This window comes from Setaria italica, chromosome VI, assembly GCF_000263155.2.
Source record: "Setaria italica strain Yugu1 chromosome VI, Setaria_italica_v2.0, whole genome shotgun sequence".
NCBI lineage: Eukaryota > Viridiplantae > Streptophyta > Magnoliopsida > Poales > Poaceae > Setaria > Setaria italica.
In genome coordinates, this window is record NC_028455.1 from 4,911,540 (window position 1) to 4,935,752 (window position 24,213).

Consider the following 24,213-nt stretch of genomic DNA (forward strand, 5'->3'; position numbering starts at 1 on the left):
CCTTTTGGGCACGGAGTTTTCTGTGGTGGTTCTTTTAGTATAGGCGTGTTTTAATTTTTGAGTGAAAAAAAATACAGTTGGATTTTAAGAGTCTTACACAACTTGTGCGATGCATTTTGGAAGCCTGTTTGAAAAGCCGCCACTTTTCCAAACTGGGCCTCAAACAGTCCTTGGCTCTTTTATAGGGCCGGTAGCAACCCAGTAAAATCACTCTGGGCCACCATTATATCTCAACAACACGGCCTTTTAAATTGAGGTTTTTCGGCCGCGTGCGCCAGGCCAAGTTATGGGCCCTGCAGCGTCCAAGTCTCCAAACCAAAACCCTGCCGGCCGGAGCCCAACCAAACCGTCCACACGTGCGCTCCCAACTGATCCAGTCCAAACACGAGCCCGGAGCCGCGCAACCTCACCGGCGGCGGCGGTCGCGTCGCCGGCGGTGGCGGATGGCCTCCACCTCCACCTCTGGCGGCGGTGCGCGGCCGTGGCGCACAGCGCTGCTCACCCTCCGCGACGAGTCCCTCGCCTCGCCCTCCCCCACGGCGCTGCTCGCGCTCCTCCGCGGCGTCCTCCTCTCCCCCACCTCGCCCTCGCTCGCCGCGTCCGCCGCCGCGCTCTCCCCTCACGAGGTGCGGATCCTGATCTCCTTTGGCTCCGCCCCGCTGCGGCTCGGCTCGATCTCACTCGCTGCGGTGTCTCGCATGTGCAGGTGGGCTCGGATGTGGCGTTCCTCGCGGAGACCGCCGCGGCGGCGGCCTCTTGCCCCGGTGCCGACGACGCGCTGCGCGGCGTCGGCCATCTGGTAATGGTTCTATGTTTCCACTCGGCCGAGACTTGAGACGACATGGTGGACTATAATAACGATGCTTAGTTTATACCTGTAGACCATTCTCATCATTAGACTCTGTTCTCTGATGATCGGGCAGGACAATGTGGCTCGAATTCAGTTAGTTCTAGTTACAATTAGTTGGAGGCTTGAGGCCGTGGTTTTATCCATTCTGTTGTCACTTGCCATCAGCACTGCCTTTTTAGTCCCAAGCATACAGGGGTAGTCTACTGATAAATCCTATCAGTGTCAGATCTCTATGTTTTGAATAGCCTGTTAGTTCTAATAAATTTTAACCATACAGAAGTTAAACCTTTTTACATTCTGTCATGTTATTGTTAGTTTTGCAATTACATTCATTTTTGCTGAAACTCTGTGGACCAATTTTCTAAAAATTCTACTTATGCAGATTCATGATATCATGTGCAAAACAAATATGGAGATTGACTCTTCTGGTTGGCTTGCAATATTGAAGTTTCTTGATGCACTTGTGAAATGCTCGATTGAGGGAGCATGTGTGAAGGGCCTCTCTAGTAGGACAGCTGCACTGAATACAGCATCTGAATGTTTACAGATCCTCAGGTTAGCCTTTTGACTTTTATGAAATACTAGAGAAGCTGCCTTTTGTACTTGTGTCCTTTAGATTAAGAACAAATGACCTTTTTTGTTTGCTAATGGTTCATGTTCTGGCTGAACTTTCAATGACATAGAAATTTCTGATTCTTTGCTTCTATCAACACAAGGACCTACTTCTAACTATACTAGTATACCATATCCTTCCAAAAATGACTTAATAAATGATGAATTTTCTGTGATAGCCCACCCTGTTTGGCTAGAGCTCATCACTTGATTCCACATTAGCCATGCCTATTTGTGAAATTGCACTGCACTACCCATACTTGCCTGAGACTCCAGAACCCCATGAATACTTCCGATTTTGGCAGTTCCTTGATTTGATGCCAATTGCTTTCCGACCTGAGTTTCAGCAATTTGTTCGCTTGAATGAAATATTACAAAATTGGCAAGCGAATAAATGCCAGTGACTGCTTTGAATTTACAATTTTGTTTGCTGGAATGAAACATAAAAAAATTGATGTAATCTTAGTGCTGATATGAACATACTTACCTCCTTCGGAATGTATGATTCTTTAAACATAGGAATAAGAAAAACTCATGATTGGAGTGCTCTTGCATCCTGTGCCATATGGATTGTAAAACATAGGAAAGCAGGAGGAATGGCCCCAGGGGGAGGGAAGTTAGCAATTCTTCAAAATTCCTACGGAACAAGTCATTCCACAGGACTTCTAGAAGTTCAAACTCGTGGCAAAGGGCTCCGTATGACATTTTCCTTTAGGATTTTATCCTATGAAATTCCTCCAATTTTTTTCCTTTGTTCCAAAGATGGCCTAAAACGGTGTCTTGTGATCATGTCGTGCTAGCTAATAATTTAATCAATAAAATTGATAGTGATAATCTGAACCACCCAGAAATGCAGTGTGTAGTTGCAATGTTGGGCTACGATACTTGGGAAAGTATGGTGGTTGTAGTACAATTTTTATTATTTTGCAATTATTCTTGAAAATATACCTGCCTTTTTTGAACCGTATGTGGTGTTAAAGCTACTGTAATTAAATGATGCAATATCTGTACTCTAGCATCAATTCATACTTAATTGATTGAAATGTCATCAGGCATGCACAATCTTTGTATTGCTCCTAAATGTTTGCTTCTCTTGATGGCCAGGTTTTGGAGCCGGGATTATGGAAGAAGTATTTCGTTAACTGAAAATTCACATTCACTAGTTGTGCTCATCTCGATTGTATCATGCTTGCTAGCTGAACTGAACCTCTCTGATAAACCAAATGGCACTGGCATTTCTTCCCACGATTCTGGATCAGCGAATAATAAAATTTCCAATACATGGGATATGATAATATCTGCATTTTCCATCGTGGAAGATATATTATGTAAGATTGCATCAAGTATGACGGAAGATTTGTGGCAGTCTGTCATTGTGGTTAGTGCTTTTAGACCCTTTGGTTTCGCTGTTCTGCTTGGTGGTGTAACATGGGGCATTGACTGACCTAGCAAGTAGGCAGCAAGGATGTTAGCAGCAATCAGTGTAGTACACAACCACCATAGTGATTTAGAGCTTCCTCCATGATTGATCACCTACGCTTCGTCTGTCAGTTGACGATGTGTTTGATGCTGACACATCAAGGACTGGCTGATGCGCATTGCACATCTGTTCTGTTTGCTTGACTTGAGATTTTCTTTTCTGTCTGCGCACTAGTCTTTATTTTAACCCCAATCTCCATTTTTTTACCTTTTAGGTCTTGAGAAAAGTTATGGATTTTGTGACAGCAAGGAACCTTATTATAGAGAGTAGTGTCATGTCAAGGTTAGTACTTTGGTATTTTCATGGATTACAGATTACAGTTAACTGAATGGATGGTAATGTCAAAGCTTGCCAATTTTTCAGATTTTATACTTCCTTTCTTCATTGTCTACATTTGGTTCTTTCAGACCCCAAAGGACCACTTTCAGGGCATGTAAGTATAAAAGAAATTTTAATTCTCATTCTAACAAATTTGGTACTTGTTTTCCTGATTGTAACAGTGTGCATAAAACTTTAAGGTTGCAGGGTTTGTGGCTAATCTGCAAATGTTTTTCGTATATGGGTTGAGATCAGCTTCGCCTCCTGCACTAGTTCCAAAACAAATCGGAACAGATTCAAAGCCTAGAGCTTCACATCGTGGACGATATAGACCACCTCATTTGCGGAACAAGGCTGGAAGAGAGAACGATTCACTAGAAGGTCCAAGTTCAGATAGTGAATATTCTCGATATGATTTAAGTTCATCAGATTCAGATCTGAGTGATAGTGATGGTTATGCAAAAAATGGAGACCGCTTCCGGAGTTCAAAGGCTAGATTAGCTGCCATCCTTTGTATACAGGTGTGTAGCTACACAGTATTCTGTTTCTGTAAATCACGTCTTCCTTCTTAATTTTGATTCATCCATTTTGATGTTGTTTCCTAGGCATCTGTACAGCTTAGATAACTCCATAGTGTATAGTGGAATTAAGATATAATTGAATGTGTCCTTCATAGTTACTATTTAGTGATGATTATTCTTTTTATTGTGGAATATGAATGGATGGTGGTACCCTTTAATGGGTAGCTACTGTTTTCAAAACACAAATTATCCCCCCTATTACATAATCTGGCCAACTTCACTCCCCTATCAATTAGAAGAACTTATGATACGTTTTTAAGTTTACAAATTAAGTTAAACTTATAGAGCTACAAAAATAATTATTTTACAGGAATATCTAGGAAGGGTACCTGCATGAGCTAATGAAGATATTTAAGTTCTGCTAACATCATCTTGAAGTTTGTGTCATATAGAATATCAGATATCGAATACAGCATCACATATTTCAACATATTCATACTGTTTAAGTAACCACCTCATCATCCTGTTCTCACCTTTTTAAGGATATCTGTCGTGCTGATCCAAAGTTACTTACTTCGCAATGGCCAGTACTTTTGCCCGAGAATGATGTTCTTCAACAAAGGTAAACTTTTCCACATTTTATAGCATTTCTCACACGGTCACATGTTACTGTCATCTAATGATACTTTCTGTTGCTTGTACAGGAAACATCAAGCAACTCTTATGACATGCTTGATCTTTGATCCTGTAACGAAGGTACAAGTCTGCAATTACCTACGCATATCTTGATTCTAAGTTTCTCAAATCTGCACAGCATCATCAATTTTATATTTTATACTAGTCTAATAATTGTTCTGCTTTTTTTTTAAAAAAAAATCTGTGCTTACCTCATTGCCATGCCTATGTTACCACAGAGCAGTGTGACTATAGGTGTTTATTTGTCTTAATGCCACTATGAGTTGTATGTTCTAAGGAAAAGGAAAAATTAATGTACTAATCAAATTGATAACAACCTTACTTGATCCAAACTTTGCTTTGTACCCACCTTTATCTTGATCTCCACCCTCCTGACTAGATGTAGTACTGATTTATACAGGAAACTTACTTTGAATATTATTCCTCTGTTTTACTGAGTGTACAGGCAATGTAGAATTGCTCTATATGATAATATCATAATGCTACTTATTTTCCTCATCATCCTATTAGAAAGGTCTTGCAGATGTTTATGATAATGTACTCTCCTGAGTTCTGTATAACAGACCATACATGATTAATACTTTTCCATTCAGAAACTCATGTATGCTATTGGTGTGGCCTGAATTAACTATGTGCAGGTACGTGTTGAGGCAGCATCAGCCATTGCTACCATGCTGGAAGGGCAAGCGTTAGTTTTGACACAAGTTGCAGAGTATAAGGAGTCATCCAAGCGTGGATCTTTCACTGCACTATCTTGTTCGCTTGGTCAAATCTTGATGCAACTGCATACAGGTAGGAGAGTTACTAACATTTCAGATTCCACTACCGCAATATCTGTAGACTTTTATGACCAACGAAGTTCACAGGTGATTATTGCTGTTTCAAATGGATATTCAAAGCATCTCAAAAAAAAAGAAAGAAAAGCCAATAAGAAGAGTTGATTGCACCTTCTGTAGCTAGGCACATCCTCACATAGTGCAAGTTGTCATGGTGGACTGACTGGTCTGGCTGCATGAGCCCAAGGAGCACTATGACAGCAGCAGGATTTTGTGCAATTCCTAAAGTTGTCAGGTCATAGCTTCTACACCTCAGGTCATTTAGATAGGGCTGTTAGTTAGCTGGAATGTTACTAGGTACCTAGGCCAAATGTTATATTGCATCTGTTAATGGTGGTTGGGTGGCTTTATAAATGTCAGCCGGTCATCTCTTTGGAATTAAGCAAAGAATTATCAGGAGAAACTTCCATCTGCTTCCCCTTGGGTCTAGTCGTTGCTGTCACCTTGGCGGTGTTTGATCTCAAGTGTCCCTGTGTTGGGTTTGTCATCTGCTTACCTACCCACTCTAATTCTTACCTTCCTGTCAGCCCCAATTTGGCCATGACACAAGCTAAAGCAGTTAACAGTGCATATCTCAAAGAAAAAAAAACATTTAACAGGGTCTTGAGACTCATGACTGTATCATAAGGGCATATTGCAAATATGGGGGATGCTACATCAAGCTTGCTCATGCCCAACCTCAGCACACAGTAAGCTCTGGTTGAAGGCTTCTGAAGATCTCCTATTTTCTTCTGAGCTTTTGAGGTCCTTGCATGTTCCAATCTCCGAGCAGCGACCACGGCCTTCTCTCCTGAGCTATAACCTGCTATGACTAGGCACAGTGGGCATATTAAATATCCTTTTGTTACAACAAGTTCCAGATACTTGTGTTCGTCACTCAAAAAAGATTGTGGCTCATCACACGAATATCCATCTAGAATAACTCTTTCCTATCACAATAACTAACGCTACCACTAATAACCTATTTAAGTTACCCATAGCCTCATTTCCACAGCTCGGCTCTAAAGTTCCAGAGGTGTGTGTCCCTTTATTTTGGTGGAACTTATGTCATGTCATACTTGTTACAAATATGTTTCTTCAGCACTTTCTCCTTTCCATGTACTTTGAAATAACCAGATTCCTCCACCTTGTAAAGAGATCTGTTCAAGTTTTGTGTTACATTTTTGCCCCTCCCTGATTGCAGGAGCACTATACTTGATACAACGTGAAACTCAAGCTACTTTGCTTGCGGCATTGTTCAGAGTTCTCATTCTTATGATATCTGCTACACCGTATGATCTTGACACCCTCGTGCTTCTATTTCCTTTACTTGTTGTATAATTGATAGTATGTTAGATGAACAGGTATGCTCGGATGCCAAAGGAGTTGTTGCCAACAGTTATTAAAGTCATGTGCAGTAGGTTACCAAACACACACTCAAATAAGAATGAACATTATGTCTTGCTGGTTAGTTCTCGATACTAATTCCTTTATTGAGGAACCAATGGTCTTGCGCCCCGTACCTTACATGAATGCACAACAGGTTAACGTTCTAAGTTGCTTGGAGGCAGCATTTTCAAAGGTGCTACCTACTTTGGATGTCTTTGCGGTTCTCACTCAAGATTGTGTTGCCGGTTAGCCCTTATAATCTTGAATTTTAAATAATTTCTTCCTTTTCCTTACTCGCTGTTATCAGCTACATACTGCTAAAGTCTAAGTTATTATCTTCTTATAAGGCCAGCAAACTATTCAAGTTCAAAAGGGTTTGAAAAAGTACCGAGATGTCACATTTTTTTTTTTGTATCAATATGAGATTTTCAGGGCCATCTCATGGTCAGCAAGAATCAAGTGTGATAGCTGTTCTTCTTCATTGCATAGAAGAGGAAATGCATTTCAGCATTAGATGTGGAGCTTTCCAGGCAAGTTTTCATTCTGACCCTTTTAATCTTAAATATTACTTTTGTCTGACAGACTTTACTGTTTACATATCATATACTTCTATTACTCAGTGATGCCCCCTCCCTCCCCCCTCCTCCTGGCTCCTTTGTTATATGCTTTTCCTGATTTTGTTACGATTGGCGCTGTTGATAGTTAGATGTATATACATCTTGTGTAATTACTTACTAGTGTAGGGTGCTATTTGCACTTTGTACATCACCATATCTGCCCCTTTGGGCATGGTAATAGATGAGTTGCTCATTCCTAACATTGAGAACTATTGTCTCATCCTTGTAAGTTGTATGTTGGATATCATGTTCATATTTTTAATTCTAATAATGAGCTTTGAGGAAGGCTGAGCTTGGTCTTTATAACAGTAATGGTTTCTTCCAAACCCTTTCTTCTTCTTAATATAATGATACACAGCTCTCCTGCGTGTTCGAAAAAAAAAAAGAAAACAGTAATGGTTTCTTCTTTTCATGTTTGTACAGCATAGATGATGCATTTTCATTCAACCACCACCATTTGCATTAGCTGAAGAGGCATGTCTTTGTATAATGAATAAGAACATATGGACTACTTGTGATGTCACTATCATCACTTGAATGTTGCTACATACTCCCTCCATACTCGCAAAGGAAGTCGTTTTGGACAGCAACACGGTCTCCAAAGTATTACTTTGACTCCTTGTTTTTATAAAAGTATTTCTCAAAAAGTGATATATGTATATTTTTATGAAAGTATTTTTCAAGACAAATCTATTTATATGGCTTTCACATTTTCAAACTCAATAGCTTAAAAGTTATTCATGATTATATTCCCAATGTTTGACCCAAGCTTTGTCCAAAACGACTTCCTTTGCGAGTATGGAGGGAGTATACATTTGGCTTTGTATGTTTGTGGGCTTTGGCTATCGGAATAAATTGCTTTGCACCCTCACCCTTGTTGGACATCTATATTGAATGCTCTTGCTTGTCATCCTTGGCCATTATTCATCCCTTTTTATGCGTGCTCAGGTGTTGAGATCAGCCGTTCACAATTACCCAAGTTGTGCAAACATGATCTGGGAAAAAATTCGAGACAATGTTCTTGATTTGTTGCAAATACAAAGCTTTGAAGACCAAAAGTTGGATGCTAACTTTGGGCCTCCTGGACCTAAAGAAGAATCATCTATCAAGGGAAGGTGTCTTGTGGCTGGAATAAAGGTAATGCTTTCTTTAAATGTTTTATGACCTCGTGGACAACATGGGATCACATTTTGATTCTGCTGCATTTCTGAACTTTAACCTTCCTCCTTGAAGGAGCATGATAAGTTGATAACTATGGGCTACTATCAACCTTTCTTCTGTCTTGAACATTTGCGTTTTATTTTCCTGTTGATCAATTTGCAACAATTTGTCTGCCTAACATGCATAATTTTATTTTTAAAATATCAATATGTATTGGATATAACATGTAAAGTTGGATTCATATGCAACCTTTTTGTCCTACATTAGACTTTTTTTTTTGCATTGTGTATCATGTGCTTAGATTATCCTATTGATATGTGGCCCACGAATATCCTGTCTCAGGTTCTTATGACCTTGGTTACTTGCTATATGTCAGCATTTACTAGTTTCTATTCTTTTCCATTTTTTATGAGTTGGGGTGTCATAATTGGCATATTGAATTTTTACCTTAAAACTTTCAACTTATGTGAGTAAACCATCCATTTTTAGTTATGAATGTACTTCGTTAAGTAGTCATTTGATCAGACAAAAGAAAAGAAAGAGAAAAGGACTATTCATTAGCATTTCTAGTTAAGATTTTTTTTTGCCCCCTCTTTGCCAGGTAATGGATGAGTGTCTGCGCGTTTCATCTGGATTCAAGGGAGCAGATGACATCAAAGAATATAGATTAATGGATATTCAGCATATTTCGGATTGTACCATAAACAAAGTTATTAAATCTGCACCCCACTTCGAAGTTGAAGTTGCTGGATCGTCACAAAATTGCACTTTGGATATAACACTTGGAACTAGCCGTTGGATTGAGGTGATAGAGACTCATCTCCCTCGCGGGTTATCCCATGACTCTGCTATGGTATTTTACCACGCTAGAACCTGTCTTCTGCATTCTCTTATGTTATCTGCAAAATAAACACCCATTTGATTTTATTTGTATCAATAGTCTATATTATTGGTCCTAAGTTCGTAATGTAATGAAGCCAACTACTGCATAATCATCATGACCATTTGTGATGAATCCGGACATAGCAAACTTTCTTTAAGTGTGCTGTCATGTTCAAAATTTCAGATTGTTGAGTGACATTATACAATACTGAGTGTATTGTAAACATATTATTGCATGGACCTCATGTAAATGCTTTTGTTTATAACTGGAGCTAGGAAATGTTCCTATCCGTTTGTGGTTTTCTTGGACTAAACTAAGTATCTGTTTATTTCTAGGTCAGGACGGCATCACTGACATGTTTTGCTGGCATGACTTCTGATGTTTTCTTCTCCCTGCCAGAAAATAAGAGAGACTATGTGACCACCACATCTGTATGTCTGGAGTCTCATTAGTTATTTCTGTATTCCGTTGTGTTTTCCTAGCCAGTTCAGAGACATGGTATTGATATTGTTCTTGTCTAGGTCCATGCAGCATTAAGTGATGTGGTTCCTAGTGTAAGATCAGCTGCATGTCGAGCTATTGGCATCATCGCATGTTTCCCTGAAATACTGGCTAGGTATTTTTCACAACTCTGCTTGCACTGCAGCCTCCCCTCAAAAATTGCTAAACTCAAGAATCAATATACTTTTATGAAGTTACTTAATAGTGGATGATGCACTGTTTCCTAATGCAGCCCTAGCCTACCTGGCAAGTTCATAGATGCCATTGAGTTTAATACACGGAACCCATCAGCTCCGGTATGATCTTTCACCCTCCCTCCCTACCTGTCTCCCTATACCCTAATATCTTACTGTAAATGTTAATATTTAGGTTCGTGTTACCGCTTCATGGGCTTTGGCAAATCTCTGCTCTTGCATTCGTTTTAAAGCATTGGAAGTGCATACAGATCCCTATGGAGGTACGTATTCCATATTGATGGTTACAATACATACACCAATAAAGCACGCTTACATGTTTTATATATATTTTTTATCAAGTGTAGGCGTACTGAACAAATCAAGCATATCTCTGCTGGTTGAAATTGCTTTGCGTCTGGCCAAAGATGTTGAAAAAGTAAGATTGCATTAGTGAATTGATGTACCTTTGTTTTTGTTTGTTCGCCGGCACACATGCCAGATTGCCACTTTTAGCTGTAAGCAACACAGAGATAATTGGATACACAGTGTTCATTGGTGAAATACGTAAAGAAAGCAAAGCTGCTTTTATATGCCGTGACAAGACTTGTTTTGATTTTGATTTTCATTCAGGTAAAATCGAACGCTGTTAGAGCTCTTGGTTATCTTTCAAGATTTATCAGATTCAATCACCAGGTTGATGCAATAAATGACCCAAGGTTGCATAACATTCTGTGTGCATCGATTGCCATTCCTTTTGCTGTTTACTCCAACTTATTATTTTTCTGGATTTTGATAACAGTGATTCAGGTTTTTATGGTGATCCTGTGTGGCTTGAAAGAATGGTACAGGCTTTGATTTCCTGTGTGACAACTGGGAACGTGAAGGTACTGCAAGAAATTGATTTGCTTATTAAAAATTTGAAATTGAAGTACTGAATGCCTCTTTATTGAGGGCCATCCTAATTTCCGAGCCACTTGCTTATGTTGAAACCAAGAAAAAATAATATGCAGTTTTATGTTCATGTTTCATCCTTATGAGGGATACCTCATTAAACAGGAAGTTCTAGGATTTGTCCCCATATTGTATTCTGCAAAAAATAAGCAAGAAATTTAAAATTTTACACAGTGAGAAAAGAAAAGTGAACATTTTTCTCTAATTTACGCGATGAATGTTGAGGTTATTCAGTTCCATAACTATTGCACTTTGACATGTCTGTCTAGGTCCAATGGAATGTTTGTCATGCTCTTAGCAACTTATTCATGAATGACTCCTTGAGACTTCAAGACATGCCCTGGTACGTATTTGCACACAACAAATTCCTGTTCATCCAATTGCTTATGACAATGGTCTGTGTTTGTCCCTTGTTCAAGCATCGCATGTTTTTCTTATCTTTTGGAAGCATTTTGAATAAGTATATCTACCACATACTCCCAGAAATTGAGAACTATGTGAAAAGGAGTATTTTATAAAATTCTAAATCTAATAAAAGAAAACCTTCACCTGCGTCTTGCATTCTTCATCGATTCCTTTTTTATAGCAGTAGAACTAAATAGCTAGAACCTATTTTTTCTGACATTGTCAACCTTTACAATGGGAAGTCTCTCCATATGCCAATAGCATTTGAGGTTTTGTGCTAAATTGATGCTATTGAGTCTCCTTGTAGACTGTTTTCTCTAAAAATTCTGATTTTCCATATCATAGCATATTGGCACTAGTGGTCGCCTACTCGCCTATGGCATGGGTGCACAAGTCACATCAGAACACATGGCATGCTGCCTTGTGATTCACACTTACAATTGAACCTCATAGGCATTTAGTTTTCACATTGTTTCTTACGTTCTTAGTGTTTGTCTTATTTGTGATGCCTGCCGATCATGATAGTATATCTGTAAAAGCTCCAACATAACATGTATCTAGTGGTTCTGATCTTCAAGCATTATGTGTAACAGGGCATCAAGTGTTTATAGCATACTTCTACTGCTAATCCGCAACTCGAACAATTATAAGATAAAGATGCATGCAGGTGTTGCTTTGGCAGTGCCAGTATCAAGGCTTGGTTAGTCCCCTGACTTCTATTTTCCACCTTTGGTTATGATATGGATTGGCTGTAGATATGGGATAGCAGGAAGGAACCGGCTAGTCACCCTCTCTGGAGGCTCTAACTGTTTTCAGGTTTTCTTCTTGCATGCAGATCACTTCATAGATGCCCTCCTTTAATAGCCATATACCATGCTAAGCAACTACTACTAGATAACTCCTAAAGCGAACACACAAATCTAGCTAACTAAGATGATGTAGCAACCTAACGAACTAGTTGCAGAGGTAATGACATCCTGCTGCCTTGCCAGATGCTGATTGCCTCACAGCTTCACTGTGGTGTCAGTGAATTGGCCCAAGACCCAATATATAACAGATTAACCATCTCACCAGTCCACCACAACCACAACAAAGCCCACCCCAACTTGCTTGGGGCTAATAGGCTCTGTTGTTACTGTTGTGTTTAAGTGTTGGCTTTCGAAGTTTTGAAAATACAATAACCATACCTGGATTAAAGCTTTGTTCTGTTAATTTTGAGATTCAGTATCTACCCACATTGTGTACTTTAAAACTTATTTCTTGATTGTTAGCATTCCAAAACTCAATTGTGATGGTCCCAAGTCTTCATTTTGTTGGATATTAGTATCCTGATCCTTGATCGAGCATATCCCACAACTAAATCCATTAAGCTGATGGAGCTTATCCTTTCTCTTCTTTACAGATTATGGTAGCTCATTTCCAGATGTTGTTCAAGGCCTTGTGCATGCTCTCGAGGCATTGTGCTCAAACAATTCATCATTACCTTCAAATTTCAAACAGAAAGGGAACCTTGAGAAGCAGGTCAGTGTCATCGATGCTTATATGGTGGCTTTGTTTGCACCAAAGCATCCTTATTTGGCAACATTGTTGAGGTCCTTACCCTGTTCTTTTTACAGCTTACATTTACTGCTCTTCATTTGCTTGGGTTCGTTTCGCCAAATGATGACCCAAGCCTGAAAGATTTTCTTATCAAGGTAAGGGTCTCCTTTTGAGCCTGTCTAGGTAACCGTTCTCTAGTTGGCTGATGGATCTATTAGTCTGTTATCCAAGCTAACCCGTTTGCCACCTGTGCAGAAAGCATCCTTTCTAGAAGACTGGCTTAAATCATTATGCACATCATTCAGTAACACCGAGCACCAGCCCTTACCAATGGAGGCCATAAATGAGGAGGATGGTTTCAGCCCAAATGTGACGCAGAAAGTTATGCTATCTTCCGCCGTTCAGTCCTTGCTTGGCATATATGCTGGTAGAAACCAGCAGGCTATCACCCAGAGATTTGAGCAACTGGCTGCAAGCCTCGTGAATGGTGAATAGTCGCTGTGGTCTCCACTCTCCATTAACAAGCAGCAAGATATTGGTCGTCTACCCCTCGGATGGACAGCCCATCCAGCAATGGATTCGTGAAGTCTCCCGAGTTAAGAGACAGCATGACTTTAATTCCAAATCCCATTAACTCCATCAAGATTTCGAGAGTACGAGTCGTCGGCAGTTGTTCTGGATCTTGGCCGTCCAGGAAAGCATAGTTTAGTCGATGCGTACTCGTGTGTGTATTTATTGTGAAATAGTTTTTTTGGTTTTATTGCAGGTGGTCATGTTTCTACGCCTTCTGTAAAATAGTGACTCGACGTTTTTTGTTGTTGTAACATTACTACTGTGAATACGTGTAGCATTATGTATATAATGGACCTTTTTCCTGTTTATCTTGATCCAACGGGTATGATAGTCCAATGACAAATCATGAATGCCAGCCAAATTTGTTGAGTCTGTCGTTTGCGTAAGTGCTATCCTGGCCTAGAGTTTTCATCCAGTGACCAACCCTCATAAATGGCTTGAAGCTGCACTGTCCCATTTGTTCCAATGCTAACTCCATAACATTGCTGGACTGGGATGCCTGGTGCTATATTCGCATTCGCATGTTGCATTCTATACGCACTCTTAACTCCATCCCTGTTCGTCGTCAGTACATGCGTTGAGCACCTGTTTGACGGGCAAAAGGCGGTGGTTAATCGTGAACATGCGGCCAGTTGACGGCAATGGTGATGGCAACCTGTTTCTGTTTGTGTGCGCCTGTGAGTAAGCTGTGGACTTTTCATGGGCCTGTACGCCTTTGTTGCAGTGCAGGCTTTGACTGCCAGGGGCCCGCTGCTTCCTGGCCCATTTCCTCTGCAGGTTCTGACCGATCCATTTCCCACTCCAGTTGCGCTCTGTTCTGCGTTGACTGGGTAGTTTCATTTACTTCATGTCTTGTTCACTGCTTGGGTACTGTCGGTTTTGTTGGCCAAATGGTAATAAATCTCTCATAAAACTTTAGAAATCTGCATATTCCCTTCCTCCCTTCCTCCCGCAAAGAGTGTTCTTCTGAACTTTAAATTTATCCCACAAAAAGCGTTCTTTTATCTCTTAGTAAATCTCATCTAATTAAAGCAACACTCACACCAATAATAAAAAGCGTATGGAGAAGTGTATAGAGCCAATCAAATGATCAATTGATGTTATTTCTCTGGTTTCAATGCACGTGCATTTATTTAGAATCCAGAAAACTAAACATACATCACTATTTTCAATCACAACTAGTATTAGTTATTAGAGGCAATATAGACATTTCTCACCACTATATTGTGTCTGAAATTTTCTAAAAGTACACTCTTTGCGGGATGGAGGGAGTACGCTCTTTTTTCTAGTCCTTTCTCCCCTTGAAAAATGAAACCCGCTAACTTCTTGTGCACATTGCTGTTCTTCCTGAGAGCTTTGTTATCTCTACACATGCACTGCTGTTATCTCCCAGAACATCACAATCACTAAATGATAACTGAATGCTATCAATAGCCAACCAGTCTTTCTCACTTCTTCAGACTGATAGGATTGAGCACACAGGCTTTGCATCTGTATAAGCATGCAGAAACAGAGCCCTAAATGCAACGTTTCAATCCACATACACTACTATATACGCAGTAGTTATTGCCTCTCGCCTAGCAAAATGGCAACAATCAATTGTTCACCAGCAGACAGCGTACATTCTACGACCACAACCACAGCCCAATTTGCACACATGAATACAACACGGAAGATGGTCCAGGCCCAACATCATCTTAAAAAGAGGCTACGTACGCTAGCACAGAAACGGGGGCAAATATTTACTACAAACGCTAGCCCAATAAATGGATTGCATGCTGCGTACTCCGTCTAGCAGGTACGTGTTTGCTCTCCGGCCAAATTTCATCTTTCCATAACTCCTTTGTGTTCTACAAAAGAGATGTTCAGTTCAGGTGATTCCGCCGAAACTATTTCGATATGCATACATCTCACAACATTACGGGCTTTCAGTTCAAGCATGGCATCGGAATGAGCTGATGATATTCCTCTTGATTCCTCTTCTTGTGAAGTAGTAGGAGTAAGTTTGCAGTAGTGTCCATCGGGTTCACTAACCAATGGCCAATCTTGATTTTTCTTATTAATGGAGTGTTAGTTACTTCCACGGCGTGTCAACCATTACTTGCAGCTAAAAAAGGTGCTGGTGGGTTGTACCACGTGACAAGGAAGTGAATTGACTTCTCCTCAGTTTATTAATTAATACTTCCTCTGTTCCAAATTGTAGGTCGTTTCAAATTTCAGATACATAATAATATCTATGAACCTAAAAAAACTAAAATGACTTACAATTTGGAACGGAGAGAGGAGTACAAAAATAAGGTTCCCCTTTCCTTTCCTTGTACTGAAACTTCTTTTTTTGAAGCTGCAGTTTTTTTAACATGTTGCTGTCAATTGTGTGGTCACATGCATTTTTATTGGGTTTCACAGGAGGAAGTATCATCCATGCCATGGTGTTACCACCACGCCAGTAAACTCTAGCTGCGGGATCTGAACAGCAGACGATGGTCTGATGGATAACAAGAAGAGGCTGCAGGCAGCAGGTAGACAGGGCAAGAGCTACCACCATGAACCCGTGTCTGGTGGTGCCTCTATGGCCGCCGAAATATTAGCAGCTCCATTAATCCTCCACGTGTACTACACGCCAAGGCCCCTTAACCCATGCACGTTGCTGTGTCGTATAGTCTATAGTGTCAATTCGGCGAGCTGATGGCAATGTTGCCGCTGGATCCCCGTCGGTTGGTCGAAGCATCAGGGGCCTGTTGGAGACTCAACATTGAACAGCCGACACTACTGTTCGATCTTCAGCTGCCCAGTGCCCAGGCAGGATCCAGGATCCACAGCACAACGGCTGGTATGGTACTTGGTACGCTACGAACAAATACACCCAGCACGTATTATATGAACAAAAAAAAAAATTGCCAGGACGGTTGGTGTCGATCTTTATAAGACGACTTGGACGCGTCGCTGTCGCGCGTACATGTATGTATACGTGCTACGTACGCCGCCCTGTGCAATCGCGTATGCGTTGTCTGCTGGTGTGTGGGTGTGTGGGTGCAAATGCACCTTTCCTTTCCGTGGCTCTCTGCAGCAGGCCTGTGCTGGATCGTTTGTGATGGCTCAGTTTTGTGTTTTCGTTTCTGGCAGGTAGGTCTGGACTCTGGACATTGGTGGGCAGGTGTCAAATCAAGTTATCTTTTTAATCAACTGTTGATGATCATCCTTCATCCACAAGGGGAAGTGGTGCGTAGTTTCTATAGAAATTTCTGTCAAAATCTGCGTGTTTTCCAGAGATGTCCTTTTACAATGTTTATTTTACAGGTCTCGTCCACGCCAGCAAAATGATTCTGCCTCTATTCTTTTTTTTCCCCCCCAAAAGGAACTACCTATATTCTTTTTGATTCGTTGTTTTTGGACTCGAAATAAAGGGCCATCGACCATTATTTCAAATCGTTCTTATGCCATCAAATCTTGATACTCTTTCACTTTTACTGTCTACATCTCTAAGGACATATGAGATATATAGGACTGGACGCCGGACATTGGTGGCCAGATGTCAGATTAACGCATCTTTTTAGTTAACCGCTGATGATCATCCAGAAGGTGGGAATGGTGTGTACTTAGTTTCTATGGAAGTTTTTGTCAAAATCTGTGTGTTTCCAGACATGGCCTATATTCTTCTTCACTCGTGGTTTTGGATTCTCGATGAAAGTCGATACCAGGGGTTTTGACCATTTTTCTAAGCTCATGCGATTTAAAGTCACTGAACGTGTGATAGTCAATTGAGGTTATTTCTCATAACACGTATAATGTGAGCACATATATCTCGCAACGGTGCTATCCTTGATGTTTACGATAAACACATTAGTTCGAAAAATAAACTAATTTGTTCTCCAAAATGATATATGTTTAGAAATGCCTTTAGGAACCGGGGAAACAGAATGAGACATGAACTGTAGAATAATGCTTGTTCATAAATGGGCCAGGGTGGTGGTGAGGTTGTTCACCTCCCTCCACACACTTTGCTGGGCGCTTATGCTCTCAAGTTTCAACCAAGTTCGTTGTCCATTTTGCCTTTATTCAATGGCAAACCTCCTGTCCAGTTCTCGGAGAAGTAAACACAAGCGAAGCAACCCATGCTACTTCACCTGCTTTCGGCAGTCCTGATGTTCGTCTCATCTGCTCACAGCACCACACACACACATGCGGCTACAAACCTACGGCAATTATGTTTTGCAGAAAAATAGCTGCATGTGAAAAATAAGAAGAGCATCACGCTCGTATGGAAGTTCGATAGTCCAACATGTGGCACGCAACATTCGTACTCTGATGTGTTTGTTAATTTCTTTCCATCAATTTTGTCCCATACACGATTACTCGATAAAAATATGAAAAAAACAAACTGATATACGTAGATATTGTACCAAGCTGCTATAGATATTGTTAAATATTCTATTGATCCTGACTGTATAATCCATGTGTTGCTTAACTTGTGTTGCTTCAGTACGAAGCACAGAAATACACAGAAAATAGCTGCATAAACGACATTAATATTGGCACATAAAAAGCGAAGGCATCTCCTTGTATCCTTGCGTCCTGTTTGGTTTACCCTTGCTAAACTTTAAGATTAGTTCTTTTTACTCCTTAAAATGATAAATAGGAGATTAAAAGTTGCTAAACTTTAGTTCCTAAGATTTAACCCTTTAGTCTCCAAGGAGTTGCTTATGGGAACTAAAAGATACTCTGGATACCCTGTACTCCTCATTAATGCCCGTTCGTGACCAGCTCCCCTCCCCCAGCACCCCACCCCCACCCCACCCCACCCCACCCATCCCGCAGCCGGCCCTCGACGCCCCCGACCACCCGCCGGTCCCTGCTATCGCTCCCGCCCTCCCTAGCACCTGCCCCGCCGCCGACCCCTGCCGCCCCTAGCTCGCCAGCTGCTCACCAGGCCGCCGTTCTGCCTTTGTGCTGCCTCCGTACTCTCGCGCCACCGCCCGCGCGTGTACTGCGTGTCCCTGCGTGGGGAGGCAGAGAAGAAAAAAGGCAGGGGCAGCAATGATTAGGGGCAAGTTGGTCATTGTTCAACTCATTTAATGTCCTTTAGTCACTAGATCAAAAAGGAAACTTTAGTCCCAGTCCCTGGAGATAAGCTATCCATTCTTACCAACACGGAAGATCGAAAAATACAAATGCCACGATGTCATAAAGTTTAAAGCTCTAAATCTTTTTTCCTTGATGACGTGCACGGCGCCATGCGCAGACACGACTTGAAAGGAAAATCACGAAAAGATACACATGTATGTGCATGTCATACCATGCCACCCACCCACTCACACCCCGCATTTCCAAACAACAAGCAACTGAAGCCCCTCCAAAAAGCCCTAAAATACAAACAAACCCCCTTTAAAAAAAGCAAGAACAAAAGCCAAAAATCCTACTCATCCACATCCAAATCTACATCTACATCCCCCGAATTAAAACAGCTTTTAAAAGGGCCCCAAATCTCATCACATTCACACACTCCATTAAACTAAGGAAGCTCGGCCCAAATCAAATCACCAACCCACCCTCCTCTCCTCCCCCTACCTCGCCGTGGGGCCCGCCCGTCAGCCTCCGCCGCTTGCCTCGCACCCCACAGCTCCCGCGGCCTCCCTCTATAGAGAGAGAGAGAGAGAGAGAGACTAGCCGCTCTAGAGAAAGAGAGAGGGGGAGGAGCGAGCAGAGGAGGAGAGAGAGAGAGGGAGAGATGGGGGAGGAGGAGAGGAAGGGAGGAGGCGGCGAGGAGGAGGCCGCGGCCGCGGCGGCGCGCGTGGCGGAGCAGGCGCGGGAGCTGCAGGACGCGGCGGCGGCGCTGCTGACGCGGACGCGGGCCGAGGAGGAGGCCCTGCGCCACCGCGCCGCCGCGCTCCAGGCGGAGGTCCGGCGGCTGCGGAAGGCGGCCGCCGCCTCGCACGCCGACAGCGACAAGGTCCGTTGGCCGACGCGCACCCGCGCGCTCTGTTGTGTGTGTGCGTGCGTGCCCGCCTCCCGAGTCCCTTTGTGTCCGTGCGCGCGGCGGCGGCGGCGGCGGCGGCGGCGGCGTGTCTGCGGGCGGGGAGGATGGAGGAGATCGCCGCGGCGCGCCTAGGGCTCCGCGCGTTGCTGGCTTGGTTCCGCGTGCCGCGTCGGTGGGCGGTGGGTGGCGTGGGGGCGGTGGTGTTGGATCGCCGGGGAGATCTGCTCGTGTGGAGCTGTGATTTGGCCTGCTGTAATAGTGCCAGCTCTCGTAGTGCCAATGTACTGTGGCGTTTGTATGCCTGGGAGGGACCTTTCCGAGTCCTCGGATTCCTGAATCACTGCGTCATTTTGCTTGCCTGCCGCTGATTGATCGCCGCAATGCCCATTCTTTGCTCGTTTTGATGTGGGTCTGGTCTTGTGTCAGGTTGAGGAGGACTTGGATCGAGCGACGTGCCTCATCACCGACGGTGACGTCGCGTCGCTGCTCCCGAGCAAGACGCATGGTAATTTGAGTTGTTTTGAGCTTGATCTTTGTTCCTGGCTCTTGTCTTTTTTTTAGCTATTTTATTTATAATGTCCTGTACTACTCTTGGGTTTGCAGGCGCTTTTCTGAAGATGTTCTTGGGCCCAGTGAATTTGCGTGCAACAAGGAAAGAGGTGCAGCTCAAGGTGAAGGAGGAGTACAATAGCTACAGGGTATGTGTTAAAGTGTACTATTCATGGTATTCTGGGTGTCAAGTTGTGTTTTTAAAATGAGGAATTTTGGTGAAGCATAAGAAGTGTGCTTGAGGCTGATGTAGAGTTTTGAAATTTGGTTTGCTTCTTGATCGAATTATCTAGGAACAATGCTATATCTTTAATTGGCTCAAAGCTTCTACTAATTGAAAACATGTATGATCAAAATGTAAAAGTTTTTTTTACCATGAGACTGGTACGATATCGGAGTTAATTTGGGAAGCACAGAGAGTTGTTAAAGTTACAGGTCTGTGCTGCTCAACTGACAAAGTAGCTACTTATGATAATTCATTTGTATCTGACACCATTCAGTCAACATAGTGGTCGAACTTGAGAAAGTTGATCTACTAACTAATTTCAAAATGTCCAAGTAATGTACTCACATTTTCCTATGAAAATATGGCCGAGTAACTTGACTTATCTAAATTTACAGAAATGACTAATATAGCAACCCTCTTGACTCCCTCACTTTTCCTAGTGGGATGATGATGAGTTCAGCGATGTAACTCTAGCTTGTCTTGATTTATCCCATCCATCCATTTGCTGAAAAGCCTTGTTGGTTATACCATATATTTCAAGGTAAAGGTTGCGAGACTGATACTGAAATTAGCATCCTTAATGTGCAAAATGGAACGGGCAACATATTAGGAGAATATCGACTGATGATATTAATACTTTTCCATCAACTTATTTGGATTGTTCTATGCTTGAGCACCTTTAAGAACACAAATTAGGAACCATGAACTACATGCATCCTTTTAATCTGCTTATTCAGGAGGAGTTTTACTTAGCTATCAATTTTAGATCCATGGAGAAAAATATATAGATATAAATGCAGATTCGCAAGAAATCTTATTTTTGTTTGTGTCCCTCATTTCCAGGATAGAACTGCCTTACTGTTTCTTGGTTTTCCGGTGATTCTATTGTTTCTTCGACAATGGTTATGGAATGGATGCTTTCCAGCACTGCCAGTTCAGCTATACCAGGTACTGTCTAATGCTTGCTTGTGACAATGCAGCATCAGTTGAATGAATCCTATGATTCATGAAATGCTAAAAGACACTGATATCTCAACTTACCTTTTATAGGCTTGGTTGTTATTTCTGTATACAACTTTAGCTTTGCGTGAGAACATACTGCGAGTTAATGGAAGTGATATCCGTCCTTGGTAAGGACCACTGAAGCCCTAGCATTTAAGCTTATCTGAAGAAACTATGGATGTTGTAGCATGTGGGTTAAAGCTTGTAAATTAGTGCATGTGGCAAACTCTCTGTTTTTCAAGACCTATTTATCCACTATTCTGTTTAAGCTTTTTTTAATTGCTTTCAATATAAAGCAGGACCCAAGGTCTTTGGTCTAAAAATTCTGTCTTTTCTTGTTGTTTCGTCCTCTTAAGGTGGATACTCCATCACTATTGTGCCATGCTGATGGCTCTTGTAAGTCTGACATGGGAGATAAAGGGACAATCACAACCTGATTGTCCACGTAAACAGGTACGCAGTTTAGATCTTTTCATCATGTAATGTATGGAAATGCATTGCTTAATCTGTTTTTTCTTTTTGACAGAGAGGCGTGGAACTTTTTCTGTGCTGGGCCATTATGCAAGGATTTGTCATGATGTTGCAGAATAGATATCAGCGTCAAAGACTATATACTAGGATTGCTTTGGGGAAGGTAATATTCTAACAACAAGAAAGGAAAGAAAAATGAGCTATTTGTCTAGATTGTTACTCTGGTGATCTGATTCTTATTGTCTTGATGAAGTTTTACACAATTGCCATGATTGTGTTACTCATTGCATGACATTTGCCTGTGCAGTCATATACACATATGCTGATATTTGAATTTGTAACTGGAATTTTGCTTTGCCATCAGGCTAAAAGAATGGATGTCGTATGGGGAGAGACTGCCGGTGTTGAGGGTCAATTGTTGCTGTTGTGTCCTCTTCTTTTTCTCTTGCAGGTTTGCTTCCTTCCTATGGCTGCATGGTGAAACATGGCAGCACACAATTATCTACCTAAGCTCATATAAGATTATAAGTTGCCATTTTATTTTGGTTTTCTTATTTTACATGTAATTATCTAGTTAAGGTCATAGGATATAAGTTGCAAAATTTTGTTTTAGCTTTCCTATTTTAGTCATAAAATTGCCTTTGCATATTTTGTAGAAAACAGCTGATTTTTATGAAAATCTTTTTGATGACAGCACCAAGTGTTCTGTATCAAATAGCATTTTCACACAATTGACTGGCTTATGATTGCATCAATCTTGCACAAAGCTGTAATCTTCTCATAAGTCTATGGCCGCTGGAGTACTCATTTTATTTTCCTTTCTGTGTAGGGATTCGAGGGTTATGTTGGGTTTTTACTTCTTCGTACAGCTCATACTGGCGTCATCCCTGAGTGGCAGGTCAGAGACTTTAGCTGTTAATGCGACAAGGATTGCATGGTATTTGATCTGTGTTATAAGCTTTGTGTTCTTTCACAGGTTGTGGTCTGTGGGATCCTGCTGATTGCAATGGCGATTGGTAACTTTGCAAACACAGTTGACACCTTGATGGCTAAGTCCAGGTTCAAAGCAAAGATGAAGAAATCGAGGAGCAAACGGGATCTGGATACATGCCCCTCACCTACAGGTTCATCACCGACAGCCAAAGCTTGAAAAGGACAAGAGGAGAAGCATGAGCATCGCCCGCGTTTAACCAGGGCTTGTTACCGTTGTAAAGCATTAGTGTTTTTTGGCCATCAGCTCCTAATCCTGACTGTGTCAAAGCTTATCATACTCATGTAATCATCAGACAACTAGGTTGCTGATGGTCCTAGGCTGAAGGTGATCGAGAATAAACTCTTGGTGTTTGTTTATACTTGTCCTGAACATCGAGTGGGCTAGGTGTACTTAGGATTGTAAGACTTAGCAAAATTTTCCCGGTATAGTTGTCGTGAGACGTGTCACAATCAAACATGTGAAGTTGTATACAAGCTGTGACCTTGCTTATTCTCTCTTCGATATGGTGCGTGCTTCAATTGTTTTGAAATATTCCTGATATAGGTTTACTCCAACATTTTTCCGTGAAATATCTGTGGCAGCGGTGTATTGGTACTGGAAACACACGATGAAAATGGATGAACAGCCCTGATATCTTCCGCTGGCTATGTATCGGGGATAGATCCTCATTACCCGCAAGGAAGGAAGAAGATAGCTCTTCAGTTAGCTATGTGTCAGGGATAGATCCTCAGTACTTGCAAAGAAGGAAGAAGATAGCTATGTGTCGGGGATAGATCCTCAGTACCCGCAAGGAAGGAAGAAGACGGACTCGTACCATGTAATCCTACCAGGACTACTTCTTGTAACCGACTAGTAATCCCGCCCCCTGGAGTATATAAAGGAGGGTAGGGGTCCCTAGATCGGTAGGCCAAAGGCTCAAGACCTCCTAGAACCACAACAGAGGACCAAATTCTCAACACCAAACAATACCCAAGCGTAGGGTGCAATATATAACACTCTAAACACGACGTAGGGTATTATGCTACTCAAGTAGAACACGCCTCAATTTGTGAAAGCCTTAGATCTTCTGTCATGCCTAAACGCTAGGACGCGAGATAAAGATTTTTGTAGTAGTAGTGCCAGTACGCGTACACGAGATAAAAATCTCACACGCAGTGGCAATGGCTAAACAGGATGTGGGAGCCTAAACGTAATAGGCTAACTACTCCGAAAAAATATGGTCGAAATAAGAGTACGACACACAACATTTATATTATATTTATCACTGAATAAATTTCAGTAGTTTCAAATTCTACAAATATGCTACATAATATATGCATCTCTTTTTGCAGGTCAAGCTTCGGCGACGACTCTCCAGAATGCTCAGCGTACCTCCAATAGCAGAAGGCTCTGCTAGCTCCTAGGCTCGGGGGGCTAAGTGCCAATTACTACTCAGAATATCTCCAATGGCTAAGCTAGTTTCCAAGCTCGAGGGCTAAGCGCTAAATAACTACTCAACGTGGCTTCTACG

The 24,213-nt window shown here is 41.8% G+C and overlaps 2 protein-coding genes and 1 long non-coding RNA gene across 4 annotated transcripts; all 3 read left to right on the forward strand.

Moving 5' to 3' along the window:
- Nucleotides 1-341: 341 nt before the first annotated feature.
- LOC101780323 (HEAT repeat-containing protein 6) lies at nt 342-13,801 on the forward strand. Of its 2 annotated transcripts, XM_004972779.3 has the most exons (28): nt 344-626; nt 707-799; nt 1,233-1,405; nt 2,567-2,840; nt 3,157-3,224; nt 3,306-3,375; nt 3,461-3,781; nt 4,324-4,403; nt 4,486-4,537; nt 5,116-5,269; nt 6,497-6,584; nt 6,657-6,759; nt 6,836-6,926; nt 7,114-7,211; nt 8,247-8,435; nt 9,061-9,312; nt 9,678-9,773; nt 9,864-9,958; nt 10,076-10,139; nt 10,213-10,300; nt 10,385-10,455; nt 10,650-10,735; nt 10,819-10,903; nt 11,240-11,313; nt 11,969-12,075; nt 12,778-12,896; nt 12,992-13,069; nt 13,170-13,801. In XM_004972779.3, exons 1-28 carry the CDS (start codon nt 444-446, stop codon nt 13,407-13,409), a joined length of 3,492 nt encoding a protein of 1,163 aa, XP_004972836.2. In that variant the 5' UTR covers nt 344-443; the 3' UTR covers nt 13,410-13,801. The 2 variants fall into 2 exon arrangements, 1 of the variants encoding a protein (XP_004972836.2); XR_002678128.1 differs by lacking the exons at nt 12,992-13,069; nt 13,170-13,801 and having other exon boundaries at nt 342-626; nt 11,969-12,191.
- Nucleotides 13,802-14,611: 810 nt separating this feature from the next.
- LOC111257606 lies at nt 14,612-16,921 on the forward strand. Its single transcript, XR_002678129.1, has 4 exons — nt 14,612-15,486; nt 15,894-16,329; nt 16,611-16,706; nt 16,785-16,921. It is a non-coding gene; the product is annotated as an uncharacterized LOC111257606 (long non-coding RNA).
- A 2,276-nt stretch (nt 16,922-19,197) lies between these two features.
- LOC101780725 (transmembrane protein 120 homolog) lies at nt 19,198-23,206 on the forward strand. Its single transcript, XM_012847154.2, has 10 exons — nt 19,198-19,434; nt 19,888-19,966; nt 20,065-20,159; nt 21,080-21,184; nt 21,287-21,366; nt 21,595-21,691; nt 21,765-21,872; nt 22,074-22,160; nt 22,539-22,607; nt 22,686-23,206. Exons 1-10 carry the CDS (start codon nt 19,213-19,215, stop codon nt 22,857-22,859), a joined length of 1,116 nt encoding a protein of 371 aa, XP_012702608.2. The 5' UTR covers nt 19,198-19,212; the 3' UTR covers nt 22,860-23,206.
- Nucleotides 23,207-24,213: the final 1,007 nt, after the last annotated feature.

Excerpts from the sequence above, each read along its gene's own strand:
- LOC101780323 (XM_004972779.3), top strand. The coding sequence starts at position 444 with ATGGCCTCCACCTCCACCTCTGGCGGCGGTGCGCGGCCGTGGCGCACA. Across the intron at positions 3,782-4,323 it reads CTGCCATCCTTTGTATACAG|GATATCTGTCGTGCTGATCC; the intron begins GTGTGTAGCTAC and ends CACCTTTTTAAG. Across the intron at positions 9,313-9,677 it reads TATCCCATGACTCTGCTATG|GTCAGGACGGCATCACTGAC; the intron begins GTATTTTACCAC and ends GTTTATTTCTAG.
- LOC101780725 (XM_012847154.2), top strand. The coding sequence starts at position 19,213 with ATGGGGGAGGAGGAGAGGAAGGGAGGAGGCGGCGAGGAGGAGGCCGCG. Across the intron at positions 19,435-19,887 it reads CGCACGCCGACAGCGACAAG|GTTGAGGAGGACTTGGATCG; the intron begins GTCCGTTGGCCG and ends GTCTTGTGTCAG. Across the intron at positions 22,608-22,685 it reads GCGTCATCCCTGAGTGGCAG|GTTGTGGTCTGTGGGATCCT; the intron begins GTCAGAGACTTT and ends GTTCTTTCACAG.